Source organism: Rana temporaria, chromosome 5, assembly GCF_905171775.1.
Source record: "Rana temporaria chromosome 5, aRanTem1.1, whole genome shotgun sequence".
In the NCBI taxonomy this organism is placed as follows: domain Eukaryota; kingdom Metazoa; phylum Chordata; class Amphibia; order Anura; family Ranidae; genus Rana; species Rana temporaria.
Window position 1 is genome coordinate 320,742,067 of NC_053493.1, and position 16,388 is coordinate 320,758,454.

At 44.9% G+C, this 16,388-nt stretch overlaps 1 protein-coding gene across 3 annotated transcripts in view; it reads right to left on the reverse strand.

Annotated features, from left to right (window-relative positions):
• Nucleotides 1–16,388, reverse strand: part of ATP6V1H (ATPase H+ transporting V1 subunit H) — a 135,762-nt gene that overhangs the window by 84,074 nt on the left and 35,300 nt on the right. For all 3 annotated transcript variants that reach the window (XM_040354199.1, XM_040354198.1, XM_040354200.1), the window contains 3 exons: nucleotides 6,040–6,153; nucleotides 4,077–4,181; nucleotides 2,308–2,361 (listed from right to left, as the gene is read on the reverse strand). In XM_040354199.1, the coding sequence (XP_040210133.1) occupies nucleotides 2,308–2,361; nucleotides 4,077–4,181; nucleotides 6,040–6,153 (273 nt within the window). The remainder of the gene's footprint in view (nucleotides 1–2,307; nucleotides 2,362–4,076; nucleotides 4,182–6,039; nucleotides 6,154–16,388) is intronic.

Sequence of the window (16,388 nt, forward strand, 5' to 3'; positions counted from 1 at the left end):
GATGTCTGGATCGGGTATCACCCCGTGTTTTTCTTGCCCTGGATCCCGCGGAGCACAGGCGCATGCGCATTGGCGCCTAGGTCGGACCATAGCGAGGCTTGGTCTGACCTGTGCGTTTCACCATGCGCGTCCACGTGTCTGCGATGACGCACAGCGGCCATTATCATGTATTATTTAAGGGGGGTGATTTGGTGTGCTACCCGTGCCCCATGAGGAAGCGAGATTTCGCGAAACCGGTCGGGCGGAACGTGTGTCGCATCGGATCACCCCCCGTTGATTGCACTATTTCCTACCTAATTGGACGGGTCGTTTTGGTTGGCTTCCGGCCGGAGCTCCAAATTGACATGCCTATTTTACACTGCATATATTTTTCCTTCTATTGGTTTGAGACGGAGATATACATGAAATTCAGCCTATCTTCATTCCAACTACCATAGTGTTAACCTACACGCTTTCTGGGGTCTTCTTTTAATTAAGAGACCGCTGGATATCTGGTAAGCAGATATATTAATCTTATGGTGGAGGCTCTTTGTCTATTGGATCATCACCGCAGTTTTTTGATCAACACCTATGGACTGTTTTTTTCTGTTTCCTTCACTGCACTGGTGATCAGGACTTTCGTTGCTTGTCTAAAGACTATGTGTATTAATTTTCACGTCTTATAATATTCATGGACATTTAATTTTGTCATGATCTTTAGGATCTATTTTTATTCTTTATTTAGCGCATCTTGTTTTTCTTCTTTATGTAACCACAGCAGTAATTGACCTTAGGGACGTCCCCAAGCAGTGTCAAAAAATTCGAGGGGTGGGAAAAAACACAACAATTAAGCTTCACGTCCCAGGAAAGTAACGTGGCTTCCTTTGAGTTCTTCGGCTGAGGACATAAGGATAGTAAAACAATGTCCTCATTATAAAGGAGCCCTGCCAGACAAGGCCGCCAGATCAAAAAAACTCATCTGACCGAAGGAAAGGCTACTAGAAAGACCACCTTCTGGGACAGAGAGAACAGAGGACTCTCCTGAATGTCCTCAAACGGAGCCCTTTTGAAGCACAGAGAGGACCGAATTCAAGTCCCACGGAGGCAGTGGAGGACACACAGGAAGGCCACAAACTTGCAGCACACTCAGCCAAACGTACACATGATCGGAAATTCGACAGAATTTTGGCTGAAACTTGTGTTGCATACACACAGTCACACAAAAATCCCACCCTCAAGAACGTGGTCACGTACAACACTAAAATGAGCCGAGGAAAATGAAGTTCAATGATTCCGAGCATGCATCATCAAACTGATTCCGAGCATGCGTGGGTTTTTTGCGCGTCGGCATTGCATACGATCGGAATTTCCGACAAGAACTTTTACCGTCTGAAAATTTGAGTACCAGCTCTCAAATTTTTGCTGTCGGAAATTCAGACAGAAAAAGTCTGATGGGGCCTACACACGGTCGGAATTTCTGACCAAAAGCTCACATCGAACTTTTCTTGTCGGAAATTCTGACCGTGTGTACGCAGCAAAAAAGACCGATCACTGTTGTGAGCGGTTCTGACCAGGATCCAAGTCCTAGCATGAAGGCTACTGGATGAAAGACTGATGGCTTTTGTCACAAATGTGCAACGTTTATTTTTTCCAGGACTATGGACATACTCCAGACACTTCTGTTATTAGATCCATTAGTAATCAAAGGTCATCAAATGTATACTTGTATGACTGGCAAATTGGCAACTGCTGGAGCTCTGGCCAATCTATCATCAGCAGCTATGACTGAGACAACAGAGATACAATCTCGTGTCTGCAGACTACAAACAACTATAACACAACTCTATGTAACTATGTATGCAAGGACTATGTAAATGAAAAACAGAAAACTATGAAATTTCTTTTTTTTTAAAACACTTCTTTTATACTAATCTGCAGCATCGTGACCTAGCTAGCTTAAAATAGTTTTTTGCTCCCATTGCCTACACAAATCACCCTTGTAACATTTGTCATCTGCTTTATCAAGAGCTTGTGATCTTCATTTACACAGCCATACTTAATGAACATTCCTTCAGGACTTTGTTCTGACTTTGTCTGTCTAGAGACATGCAAATTAGAGCAACAAGGAAATGTGGGTGGAACATAAATGAGACAAACAACAAATTGTATTTTATAAAATTGTTATAATAAAAAAGCCACAAATAAAAAAAGGCTAAGCTGTGCCATAGGTAGCACACTGAAAGCCCAATGCAATGTCAAGTAACGATGCGCTCAACTGTGATTCACCATCATACCATAGGTTTTTTGTTCCCTTTGCAGAACACTTACATCGCTTGGAGAGACAGTTCCTGTTTCCATGGCAGTTCCACTTCCTCGTAATTTCTGCAGTAGAAAATAAAATAGAAATGTAAAAATAATAGTAGTCTTTTGTAATGTCGTTTCATCGTGAGCATTGCTTATAATTTGTTCAAGGGGGTCAGACCAACCAAAACTAATATTTCAGTTCTGAACGTGTTGTAATGGCAGTCTGTACCGTTTTGCTTTTCTTTTGTCGTTTCCTTTAAAAAAAACTTGCAAAAATAAACACCTTTAAAAAAATATATATATATATTTATTTCAGTTCTGAGATGCTATAGAGTTAACCATTAGTTCACCATAATGGTTATAATCACCTGAAATATATGTATTCTGAGTTCCTAGGTCTTTACACATGGTACGGTTATTGTGACAGACCCAACCACGACAGGGGCTTTTGGAGGGGACTGCAGAGTAGCCTCTTGCCTACAGACTATGTCTCCCCGAAACACACAGTCTCTGGGAACCTAGGACCCGGATACAGATTTAGGGCCTCTATGCCCAAACCAGCAAGGACTGCTTCAACCCTCTTCTAGACTCAGAGGCTCTGAGCAGAAGATAATAATCGGCTTAAAACAGCCTGATGTTGGGGTCTCCTGCCGTTATGTGTAATCTGTTTAAGGTGTCGTTTATTGTGAAGTGTGTTTCTCCCATTGTTAATCGCATCACCGATTGTTTCTGTCTGTCTGCTGATCCTCTGGGATGGTATGGTGTCGACTTTACCTTGTTACTGAACGATTGTGGAATGTTTATGTGTGTAATGTACTTTGTGTATCTTTGGACTTGTTGCTGGATTGTCTGGAGTGGATACTCCATGACTAATCAAAGTCAGGGTGCCTAGTTAATTAACTTACTGTTAATTGGATTGCAGTTTGAAGTTTGTATTGTCATGTTAGGCCGGCCATATATGGTTCAAGTCTCAGCCGATTCAGCAGAAAATCGGGCCAGTTTCGAACCGTAAATGGGCAGGCCCAATGTACCAAGTTGATCGATCAATCAACTTGGGTACAACGGATTCTGTTCCGATAGTCACAGTCTTCTGCCGGCAGGGATGGCCATCCCTGCCGACCTTCTGTGTAATCAATCTGTAATCTCGTCCATTGCATCATTCCGATATATAAATAATCATGTCCTTTGCATCATTCCGACATATAAATAACAAAGTAAAAATAAATATTTAAAATTACTAGCCCGGTCACAAGTTAACATTGAGTGCACATAACTGCAATTAATGTGCACTGCCACTGACCAGGAGAGGTTTTTGCCCATTACTAATGCGGAATCATTTTTATTGCAGTAGATTTTACTAGAACAAAAAAAAAACAGACTGAGGGTTTGTGTACATCTACAAGCAAGTTGAATGCAGTATACTTTTGTGTTGCTTTAACTTTTGTGTGAATTCTGGTGACTAACTTTTGGAGGTGCTGTTAATTGGCTTAATAGTGATCTCATGGGGCTTTGTAGTTGCATTGTGTCCCTTTTCAGCAGCTTCTTGATTTACCACTTTACGGAAATACATAAGCCCTTCAAGAGGGTTATAATGTCATCACATTTACACTAGTTAATGCACGATTGACATAAAACTGCACCATCACCTTATATTATGCACAAGTACAAAAGCCTGAAGCATCAAATGTTTGCTCAAAAATTATATTTCTCTGTTAGTGTGTGTAATATATGGCAAGCGCATAAAAGTAAGAAAAACTGCAAACTTTAATAATAAAAGGACAGAAAAAAAATACCTGGGAACTCAGCTGAGTTTTAATCCAGTTGAAATAGTAATTCAAGTCACTGCCTTCCATCAGTTCTTTCCCCCAAGCAGCCAATTTAGCAATTATACGTGCAGCCTGAAAGAACAGATTTTTATTTTTAACTCATAGATACAACAGGTCATATTTTTCCTCCAGCCATGGTTACCAAGGAATAAATAGACTGCAATACATCAATATACAATTTTTGAATTATAAACATTATGTAGCGATAAAATATCAGGGCGATAATGAATTTGCAGCAGATGTGTATACACTTGAGTGAATCCATAAAACAAATTTATTTAGTTCATACATAAATACTCAAAGTATTCTCCCATGCGTGTGCAGCATATTTCATTGCCATAATTTACTTCACTGTCAGATGAAGGTAGAAGGGTTCCAAAGTGATACATTTAAACACAGGAGCACTATTTTTTTATATGGGTATGTAGATACATGGTTAGAATGTTTGTATTTGCTAGAGATTTTGTATTTCTGTTGAACTATTTTAGTGACTCAATTCTGCCAGAAAGAATCGCCTGATCCTTAAACACCACTACAGCAGCAGAGCTGGTTAGAGAAGATTGGTCAAAACATAACCAAGGCTGCATATTGGTTGGTGAAGGAGCAGCAGCACACCAATGACATCATCCTCTGCTGACTCTGTTCTCTCCTAGTATATTCACTGCCAACAGATGTGCAGTGCTTTAGAGTTTCACTAGTTTCTAACGGTGGCCCACTTTCTCCCATCCCTCTACTAGTCCAAATACTACAGTACAGAGTTTTACAGTAGACCAATACCTACACACATTAAGATAATTACATGAAAAAAACATTTAAAAAAAAGAGGAGTATGGCCAAAGCCTTTCTGGCCATATTTCTCTTCTGATCACAGGAGTGCACTTACTTTTGCACTCCTTTGACCCAGAATCAGCAGAGGGTGGGCCAAGGCCCCTTGCTGGCTGAAGTCACAGAGCCGGTCTAGGCTCTGGAAGGATCCGGACAATGTTGTTGGGATCCACCTAGATGCCCGATTTGCTGTTGAGAGCATAAACCAGCTACTACTGCTCCCTCCCCAGCCCATCACACCATTGAGCGCTAGAGGGGCAGAGTAGAAAATGTTGACCGACAGTCCCTGCTCTCTGCTCAGAGTGGATCAGGAACTGAATGATCAGTACGGTCATGTAATCACTCATTTCCCCAGCTTAGAGCTGTTAGGGGACAGCTGTAGCTGCCAATTCTTTTTTTATTTTGTTTTATTTTGTTTTTTTAACAGTCCCACACTTCTCCTTTTAACTGTAGTTAAGAAAACCTTACCTGGAGACAAACATGAAGACTGCCATTGCAGATTTCTCTATGTGCAAAAAATGCTAGCTGCCTGGCTGAACTTGAGTTATTATAGCACCATGCCGGCCATACACCGTTCGAATCTTAGTCAGTTCAGCAGGATTTAGCCGAGATTTGAACAGTTAATGTGAAGGCTGAGTGTAACAAGTTGCTCAATCAACTTTGGGTACAACCAGCCTGCCATATTCTCTTGCGATTATCACTAGCGGTTGCTAGTGATAATCATTGTCTTCTGCCGGCAGGGACGGCTTGGCCTCCCTGCCAGGAGAAGACAATTACAGATTTTCCTGTCAACACTGTCTGTGTCAATAGGGTAACCAAGCAAATTTCTTTGGTTGCAGAAAATAAATTTGCACGGTGTATGGCCTGCCTTAGGCTTCAAAAGTCATTCAAGATGTGAACTGTACATATACAGTGTGATAAACTAGTTCTCAATGGACAGCCTCCAAAATAATTCATTCACTCTACCCTTTCTTAATTAAACAACTGTTCATAATATTTTTGTTATAGATATAAAAATATCTAAAGTAGCAGAATATTAAAAGACCAGAAATTAATAATGAAAACATAATGGTTGTAATATTTTTCTTGTTTTGATCGGTTTTACCATGTGAACTGTAAACAAGTCCTGACGATTCAGCATTGGTAAAAAGTAAGACCAGGCAGTGTTTTTCCCACGTCGAGCATAATCAAAAAATATGCTGACACGCTGATGATTTTCCTGCAAAACAAAAAAGGAAAAATATAAATTGCAATTTTTTTTTATTTCTTTACTGGTTTTACCTCTTGACATGGCATTGCATCAAAAACATGACAGACAATAATCTAAATACTATTTCAACAAATTAGGTATGAAGTACAAAAATACAAATTGTAAAACTGTACACAGATATTTTATAAAAGTCCACCTGATATCTGCAAGGATATTGGACATCTACAAGGCACCAGTAGACACCACTGGATGGTATCCATTAGTAGCAATATATATGTTGAAAAACCTAGTCCAATTTCTTTTTTTTTTCCCCCCCATTTCCCATCCTGGATCTTTTACAAGCATACAAAACGCTGCACACTGATATTTCTGTTCTTTTCTGTCCAAGCATTAACAAATCAAAAACGGTGAAAGCTGTGTCCCAGCCAATGAGGAGGGAGAGACCTGAGAGAGCATCTGCTCTCATGCACATCGCTAGATTGGGTTCAGGTGAGTAGAAGTGGAGGTTGAGGGTGCAAAGGGATTTTACCTTCATGCATAGAATAGATTATATTATATTACTTAGGTGCTTTTAACTACTTGCTGTCCGTAGAATGTCCATGGACATTCTCGGGTTTCAGTAGTTATTATGGGATGATGCATGCACCTACAAACATCATCACGGTATGGATCTTTTCAGCCGGCGATTCCCAGTAAGGCTGAAGTGATTTGAGTGGCTAATTAGCCACTCAAACACTTCTGTGGGTGACAGAAGGGGGTCCCACCCCCCTTCCGCGGCGGCCACCACCTTTTCCAAGCTCTACTGTCTCATCGTGGAGCCTGGGAGCGATGCGGCCATTGCTGCATTGAACAGAGAGAGAGAGGAACGGACATCGCTCCTCTCTCTCTGCAAGCCTAGACAATTATTTCAACACTAAGGCCCCGTACACACGATAGAATCTATCCGCAGATAAATCCCAGCAAATGGGTTTCTGCGGATAGATCCTATGGTGTGTACACGCCAGCGGATCTGTTTCCGCGGAGAAATCTCCTCTGGGATGGATTCCAGCAGATCGAATATTTGTTGTGCTGCACAACATATCCATCTGCTGGAATCCATTCCAACGGATGGATCCGCTCGTCTGTACAGACTTACCGGATCCATTCGTCCAAAGGGATTCCCCGCACGCGTCGTAATGATTTGACGCATGCGTGGAATTCCTTATATGACAGCGTCGCGCCCGTCGCCGCGTCATAATCGCGGCGACGGCGCGACACGTCATCGGCAGAGGATTTCCGCGCGGATTTCAATGGGATGGTGTGTACACTCCATCCCATCGAAATCAGCGGATATCTTTGAGAGGATTTATCCGTGGAAACGGTCCGCTGGACCGTATCTGCGGATAAATCCTCTCGTGTGTATGGGGCCTTACAGTTCCACCTCTTTGCTTACCTGGCGAATTCTAGCACCAGACCTGTGCTAAAGGTGTTTGAAGCGTGACATGTTAGGTATCTAGTTACTCGGCATAAAAACATCTTTCACATAATACAAAATATATATATAACATATAAAAAAAATTGGCCAACTTTAGTGTTTTTTTTTACTTTTTTTAATTCATGAAAGTGTTTTTCCAAAAAAAAAAAAAAAAAAGATCATGTTTGAAAAACCGCTGCACAGATACTGTGTGACAAAATGTTTTAACATCCACCATTTTATTCTATAGAGCCTCTGTTAAAAAACACATATACATACACACACACACACACACACACAGAGATATATATTATATATATATATATATATTTGGGGGTTCCAAGTAATATTCTAGCAAAAAAAAAGGTAGATTTTTTACATGTAGGAACGGTGTCAGAAACTAGCCCGGATACGAAGTGGTTAAAGGCTTCATTTTTCTTTTTACCGTTAAGCAGTCTCTGCGTTAAGGTAAATAAAAACTAGAGGTCGACCGATATATCGGCCGATATTTGGCGTTTTTTAATTAATCGGCATCGGCCGATCGTGCTGAAAAAAAAAAAAAAAAAAAACGATTTAAAACTTCATCCTGACTTGCAAATAACTTCTGTAATAGAAGTCAATGCAAGTTGCCTGAAGTTTCCTGTGGAGACTCCTCTCCTATCTGGGCAGCCTGCCAAGTTTGAGAAAAAGAGATACAATGTTTATACTTCAAAGGGCTGAACTCCTGTGTAGGAGATCTCAGTTTAACCATTTAAAGACTTAGGCCCAGATTCACAAAGCAGTTACGCCAACATAAATCACGTTACGCCAACGTAAGTGCAAATGTGCAACCGGCGTATGTGTGCGCCAGACCCACAAACCAATATGCGCCTAAAAACAGACTACACCCCACCGACGTAGCTTGCACACGCCGGCGTAGCGTGGGCCCACATATGGGCTGGACGCATGGTGCTGCTCTCATTGATTAGCCATTCAAAACAGGGAAATGAGGCGATTCACGAACGTGCGTGCGCCCGGCGCATTCGTGCGCGCAAGTTGTACGTCCAGCGTAAAGTTATTCCCCATAAATGAGGTGCAACCCGGCAACCGACGTGCACAGGTCAGCTGGAGAGCAGCTGCAGCAGCACCGTTACGGACGAGCTGAGCAACCACACTTGCAGGACAACACATCTGTATGCCAACATGCCAGGGGCAGCCATGGTCAAAGCACTACTGCGTCAATAGGGACGGTGGAGGGCACAGGAGAGGATATACCGAACGCGCGGTTGGTGAGTGACATGGGAGTCAGGCATGACTGTCCGACATCATGATGCAGACATCACAAGGGGCACATGCACGACTAACATCCTCCTGTCTTTTCCCTTCCAGGTGACTCAGCATATGCACTTGGGCCCCATCTCCTGACTCCATACCGGAATCCCCAAACCAGAGGCGAGAGAACATACAATGCTGCACACATACGGACCCGTGCAGTGGTGGAGCGCACATTTGGCATCCTGAAGTCCCGTTTCCGATGCCTGGATAAGTAGGGGGGGCCCTGTTGTATTCCCCAAACTTTGTGTGCCAGATCATCGGTGCATGTTGCGTGCTGCACAACTACGCCATGAGAAAGGGCCTGGAAATTTACATATGTGATGACCTGACCCCCGAACCACACAGTCCCCCCCTGCCCGAGGCTACCCCGTCTGCTGAAAAAACAGCAGTCAGGAGTTGCCTCGTGGAACACATCGTTGCACATTAAACACACACATTCATCATGGCACACGGACAAGGCACGCATGCACACCACTGTGATCCCTAGCTCACACACCACATCCACCTCACAGTGGTTTAGCCCAAGTCCACTGCGCGGGACTTGGGAGCAGCAACGTCACGCCAAGGCCCCAATGATGTTGCTGTACATTCATACCACATCCACACGGTCGTGGGGATAACCTCTCCCCGACGATCCAAGGTGACCCCTGCTAGTTGACACGCCTTGCTGGCAGAAATGTCCTTGTGCCTGTCTGGACACATTGGCCACACACACACACATACTCACACACCAGTCACACGGTCGCAATGACATCACCGGGCAAACCCTGCCCCTGCAAACCGGTGTACAGTTACCATCGCCACTTTTGCACTCCTGACCGTGTGCAGTCCCGATGGTGCTGCGACATCCGTGAAAAAAGAAAAAAAATTGGGATCATGCCATTGTCCGCCATGGCAAGCCCTTACAGGTGCACGGCACATGCCTCTGTGCACGTCACCCAAATAAAATTAAAAAATCATACTCTGAGCTGCACTCGTTGTCCTCAGGACAGTCGATTGCCCTCCAGGCCTCGTGCCCAGGGTTCTGCTCCGCAGTTGTCGTGGCGACGACTCGGGTGGGGGGGGTGGTGCATCACGTGGCGGATCATCACCTGGGCTAATGCTCCTGTAGCTGGTTGCAGATGTTGCCTGCATCCCCTCTAAGGCAATGGCAATGCGGGTCAGCACGCCATTTGTCTCAGCCTGCAACTGCCTCTGCCTGGCATTGTGCTGGCGCTGTAGGCGCCTGTTCTGGCGACCCTCGTACTGGATGGCGGCAGTGTTGGCCTGCACTATCACGCCCAGGCTCCTAACCTCCGCCACGATCCCTGCTGCAGTTGCCTGCAGCTCCCCAATAGCCGTGGTGCAACGTTCATGGGTCGCCAAAGACCCGACAAAGGAGGCCAGGCTGTCAGCCACCCGGTGGAGGTCACTGTCAATGTCTGCCACGTGGCGTGTCTGGCGTGTTTGTTCCCTCTCCAGCCCTTCTTGGACGGATCCGGCTACACCCCTGGTCTTGCTCAGAGCCTTCCTGGGAGATGTAGACGGTTGTGTATGTCTGGACAGGGTGGCCCTCTGGGGGGGGGGGGGGGGGGGGGGGGGGGGCGTGGTCCTCTGGCCAGGGTAGCCCTGATGGGCGTCGAGGTCGTTAGGAGGTCCACCGTCTCGGAGGGTCAAGCACAGATGGTATCCTCATCGAGGTACAAGCATTCCTCCTGTTGTATGTCCAGCTGCTCCTCCACAATGACCTCAAGAGCACATTTTTGGGCACTCCCTTCCACCATTGCTTCGTGGCTTCCCAGGGGGTCAGACTGATGATTATGTTCCTTGGATGGCGTGGGTCGTACAGAGGCAGAAGATGGCCCAGCTCCCTCCAGCACATCTGTGGATGACACACAGCATTCACATGTTGGTGGACCCACATACTTGTCACGTTCCCTTGCACCCCCTCACATGCTCCACACCGGATGGGGAATGAAACACACTTGCCTCTCCTCAAGTCCTGTTCGCTGGAGTCAAATCCCTCCAGGCCCTCCACCTGCTCCTGCTCCAGGCAGCTGGCTATAACCTCCTCTTCAGCTGTCGGCTTTACAGTCATAGCTGATCCGCCTCCTGTGGCCCTGAGGTTCTATTTCATCTTGGCCAGCTTCTCTCCGACACGTCGTTTATTTTTTTTATGGACCTCCTTCCAGGTCCTGGTTTCATGGCTCCAGGGTTACCTTCTGAAGGATCTCCAGCTTCCTGGCCTTGCTGGTCCTCCCGCTCTGTACGCCATGGAGGTAGGTGTCATATTTTGCAATTGCCGAGGTCAGGTTTCGCCCTCTCATCCACAGAGTTCCACAAAGTTCTTCTTCCTCTTCTCTTTTTCTATGTCACTCTGACATGTTGGCTCAGATTACAAAAGCACGTCTGCACCAGGAAACACAAGCTAGCGTACTTTTGCGGTGGACGTGCGTCTGGCTGGGCATACTTATGTTCTCGGCGTACGCGGTGGGCCAGCGTATCTTAGGCGGTTATGCCGGCGTGGTTGTGAGCAGGCGCAGAGGGGTGCTGTGCATGTGACTACGTCACGGCGCATGCGCAGTTCGCGATACGCCAGGAGTAAACCACTGCGCCACGCCAGCATACCTGTCCGGCGCTCACCCCATCCTTTGCATAGGGTCACGCCCACTTCCACCTACGCCGGCGTGCGCCCTCGAAACCTACGCCACGCTGACGCAGCGTTGGGAGCAATAGCTTGCTGAATGCTTGCCTCTCCGCGCTACGTTGATGTGGTGTACGGCGTTTGCGCTACGGCGGCGTAATATGCGCCCACACTCTGTGAATCTGGGCCTTAATCTTTTTTGACACTTGTTGCTTACAACAAGTAGAAATCCTGTATTTTCTGCTAGAAAAATCACTTAGAGCACCCAAACATATTTTTTTTTAGCAGAGACCCTAGTGAATAACATTGCGATTGTTGCCATATTTTAAGATAGAAATTCATTTTAAGTGCTTAGCTAGATTGTATCTAACACCTGAGAAAGTCCAAAGATACCAACAGGAAAAATCCCCAACTATGCTAAAAGGATGTAACCAAATAGGAAATATTGCCCATATATGGTGGGATTGCAACAAAATAAAAAGGAATGCTAGCAAGAGATACAATACTATATAGGGGAAATCACGGGGAAGGAGGAGATCTTAAAGGATCCATAGACATGTTTATTTCATAGAACAAGTAAAAAAAAAAAATTATTGAATGTAGCGAAAGAAAATACCTAAAAAATGGCTAGACCCAGAAAAATCTACAAAAATAAATAAAAATAAATGGTTTGAGAGAATAGACACAGGCAGCACAGCTCTGAATCGAGCCTGCACAAGTGCCCCCATAGGAAGCGACTTCCTATGGGGACAATTGTCAAATAGGTTGAGCCAGGAGTGCCAGCAGGGAAACCCAGGAGGAGAGGTAAAATCACTCATCTCACCCATCCAGTCACGTCTCAATGCTTTATATTTTTGAGAAATCACTTTGAAAAACAAGGAAATATAATAATATACCTTCCTATCTACCGTATTTATCGGCGTATAACACGCACTTTGTTCCCCTTAAAATAAGGGGAAAATCGTGGGTGCGTGTTATACGCCGATCCCCGCTGTCTGAGGGAAGAGGAGCGAGCGCCGCTAAATTACATTGAGCCGAGATCTTCTCCCTGTGTATCCAGCGCTCCGTCACGCACAGCTACGCCTCCTGGCCCCGCATTGGACTACTGTACTGTCTATCATATGAGCAGGGACAGGAGGTGTGGCTGGGAGTGACGGAGCGCCGAATACACAGGAAGAAGTTCTCGGCTCCTATGTAATTTAGCGGCGCTCGCTCCTCTTCCCTCAGATGTAATTTAGCGGCGATCTCGCTCCCCCTCTTCCCTAGGTGACAACAGAGATGATCTGACGCTGAAAGGTAAAAACTGAAGATTGGCACTGAACAGGGAGAGCATTTTGGGCACTAATCAAACTGCATTGAAGATTAATTCTGCAGATGAGCACAGATCTGGCTGTATTGGTGCTCAAATAGCTCAGATACCATTATTTTGCTTCTAAGTGGTTCATTTAAAAAAAAAAAAAAAAATTCCTGAAACTTCCCTCTTAAATTGGGGTGTGTGTTATACACCGGAGCGTGTTATACGCCGGAGCGTGTTATACGCCGATAAATACGGTATTTACTAAATCTAGTAAGCATAAGGCTCCTTTCACACTACTGCGACTGCAAAGTTGCACGATTTCAGGGAATGCCTGTGTAACTTGCATCAAAGTTGGAGCAAAGTTGTGCAGGGACTACTTTGAAGTCAGAACGACTTGAAGCCGTACTAATATGAATAGTTGTCATTGGAAATCATGGGGAACGACTTGTCATGCTACTTTGCAGTCCCAAATCGTGGGACAAGTTGTACAAGTGTGAAATGGGCCCAAGGATTAAAATAGTTAATGTTGATTAAGAGAGTATAGTTCTGCTTTAGGGTAAAAAAAAAAAAAAAAAAAAAAAGACAAAATTATTAATAGGTAGATTTGCATCTATCTGTTGGCCAATGTAATATGTAAGCTCATTTTTTCTTTGCAAAACACTGATGTGCTGGTAAAACTATTGCTTGAATAAAGGGCATGGGGGGCACAAGGCACATGCTAATAAGATTCACCAAGTTCTCCTTGAAGCTGACAGAAATGGTTTCTCAGTATAAATAAATGTTCAGCAAAACAGTAGCTTAGTTATGTAAAGTGGTAGATGAACGTGGACTGTAGTTTATGGCTGCAATTTATTCTGCTGACCTATAAGCCCGCATTGCTTCCATTATCAGAGGTGGCTGATCACATGAAACGAATAATCAAATAATCACAACAATTTTTAGCTGCTAAATCCATGTCAGTATCAAGCACCTTTGCATGCAAACATTCATCCCTACAAAGAGAACAGTGAAATCACCATTAAAAATTGCATATACAAGTTATTCAATAAAAATACAACATCATTACAACACATGAAGCAACACAGATTTCTTTTTAGTCAAAAGGTCTTAGCCCAAGGTTGGTCTCAGAGATGCGTCTCATTTAAATTGCCTAAAATCAGCAATGTTTGCTTGTTTTATTTAGCCGTATATAGGCAGCTTTACTAGCATGTCCAAAGCTGCATTATATAGTTGGTCTGAAGAAATGAACACAGATTGAAAAATAAATCAGTTACGTCGACTTTCTGCAGTCATTTATCTGCCAGGCAAAAACCGATGGACAAAGGCTGCCTATTCATGTGACAGTAATAGTCACATGAAAAGGGGAGAGCATTCTTCCCCTGCCTGGTTTACAATCCACTAAAACAGGGGTCTCCTAAGTACGACCCGCAGGCCACATCCAGCCGCTAGGATGTTTTTACCGGCTGGCAGCTAGAGTCCTCAGACTCTACACTTAAGGCACATTGAACATTGGTAAAATATGGAGGCGCTGGTGAAGAAGAAACAAATGTGAGGGATGGATGGATTGGCTCTGTTAGGGGGCATCTCTGAAGGGGACAGAGTTTGAGGGCTTTGGTTGTACTGAAGTGGGGCACAGTTGTGTATTGGGGGGGGGGGGGTATATGGAACTAAAGGGGTTACAGTTGTGGTGGAGATTTGATGGCTGTGATGGAGTGGGGATGTGATGGCTCTGAGGGTGACTCAAATGTGCAGGGAGATGTTGCTGTGCACACAAATGTGTGTGTGTGTGTGTGTGTGTGTGTGTGGGGGGGGGGGGTTCTGATGGAGGGGGGGGATGTACGTGGAGGATCTGATGGGGACACCAATTTGCAAGGATCCTCTGAGGATTGTGAGAGGGACACAAATGTACAGGGAGACTCTGATGGTGACACAGATGCAAGGCCCTAATGCACGCTGGAAGTTTAACCCACTGAATGATGCTACAGCATTTAGCTACAGAAGGAAAAATAGTATTTTATGCTCACCGGAAAATCTCTTTCTCTGAGTTCATGGATGGACACAGCCTTAATCTTGACATAGTGGGAAAAAGCCTATCTTTAGGAGTGACTAGGCAGAAAGTGTCAACTTCAAAGCTGAACCGCCCCGCCCAGGGTACGGTCCCACTGACTATATGCTCTCAGCCTGCACCAAGCAGTTCAGTTCGTAGCAAGCAGTACAAACTTTAAAAAAAAAAAAGAGAGGGGTGGGTGCGGTGTCCATCCATTAACTCAGAGAAAGATTTTACGGTGAGCATAAAATCCTATTTTCTCTTTCGTTCATGGATGGACACAGCCTTAATCTTGACATAGTGGGACGTCCCAAAGCAGTGTCAAAATGAGGGATGGGAAGCATAAAATTAAGCTTCACCGCAAAACAAAACAGAGCTCCACAACTGAGGAGTTGTAACTCTAAACAGCCGCCTGCAAAACTTTGCGGCCGAAGATGCACTCACATCAACTTGTAAAGTTTAGTGAAAGTGTGGCCGGTAAGGATGAGCTCTCCGGCATGTTCGCATAGAACACGTGCAGAGCCGGCCAGGAAGTGAGCACAGCCCTGTGCTAATCACAGCCAGGGAGACATTGTCCCGATGCTCGGCTGCAGGGATCGTGAAATGTCTCCCTGGCTGTTATTAGCGCAGCGCCGTGCACACTTCCTGGCGGGCTCTGCACGTGTTCTATGCGAACATGCCGGAGCTCATCCTTAGTGGCCGGGTGACCAGGTCGCCGCCTTACACACCTGGGAAACAGACACTAGATGTCAGAAAACCCAAGAGGCACCATTGCCCTAGTCGAATGCATCGTGATAGGGAGGCGCCCGACCCTTTATGGCGTAAGCCTGATCAGGATCTGTCGGGTCCACCTCGAAATGGTGGCCGAAGAGATCGCTGGGCCCTTCTTGGGACCAGCCACTGAAACAAATGGTGAGTCTGAACTCCAGAACGGAGCAGTAACAGACAAGTATATTCTCGGAGCTTGGACAACGTCCAAGGGATGCCACATTGTCTCCTTAGGATTCGACGGAAGAGGACAAAAGTATGACAGTACAATGTCTTCCTTGAGATGGAAGGTCGAAATGACCTTAGGAAGAAAAAAAGGCTGCGGATGCAGCACCACCTTATCCTTGTGGAAGATCAGATAGGGAACCTTTCATGGCAAGGCTGCCAGCTCAGAACCTTAACTGACCTAACCAAAAGGACCACTTTCTAAAAAAGTGTCAACAAGGGAACTTCCCTAATGTTCTCAAACGGTGGTTTCTGAGGCACCTAGAGGTCATGCCGTTAAAGCCATTGACTGTAAAGCAGGATGACCTATGGGACCTTGCGACAGCAGGTCCTCTCGTAGTGGTAGACGCCAAGGTATTTATGTTACTGGATTATTCTTCCAATAAATATTTCCTTTTATTCTATTTTTTGATCTTGTTACATTGCTGTCCAAAGCCCCACTGGGGAAACTTTCCATTTTTGTAACCATCAGACTTTTACCCACATTATGCACAAAACTATGAAATTTGGCTTAGCT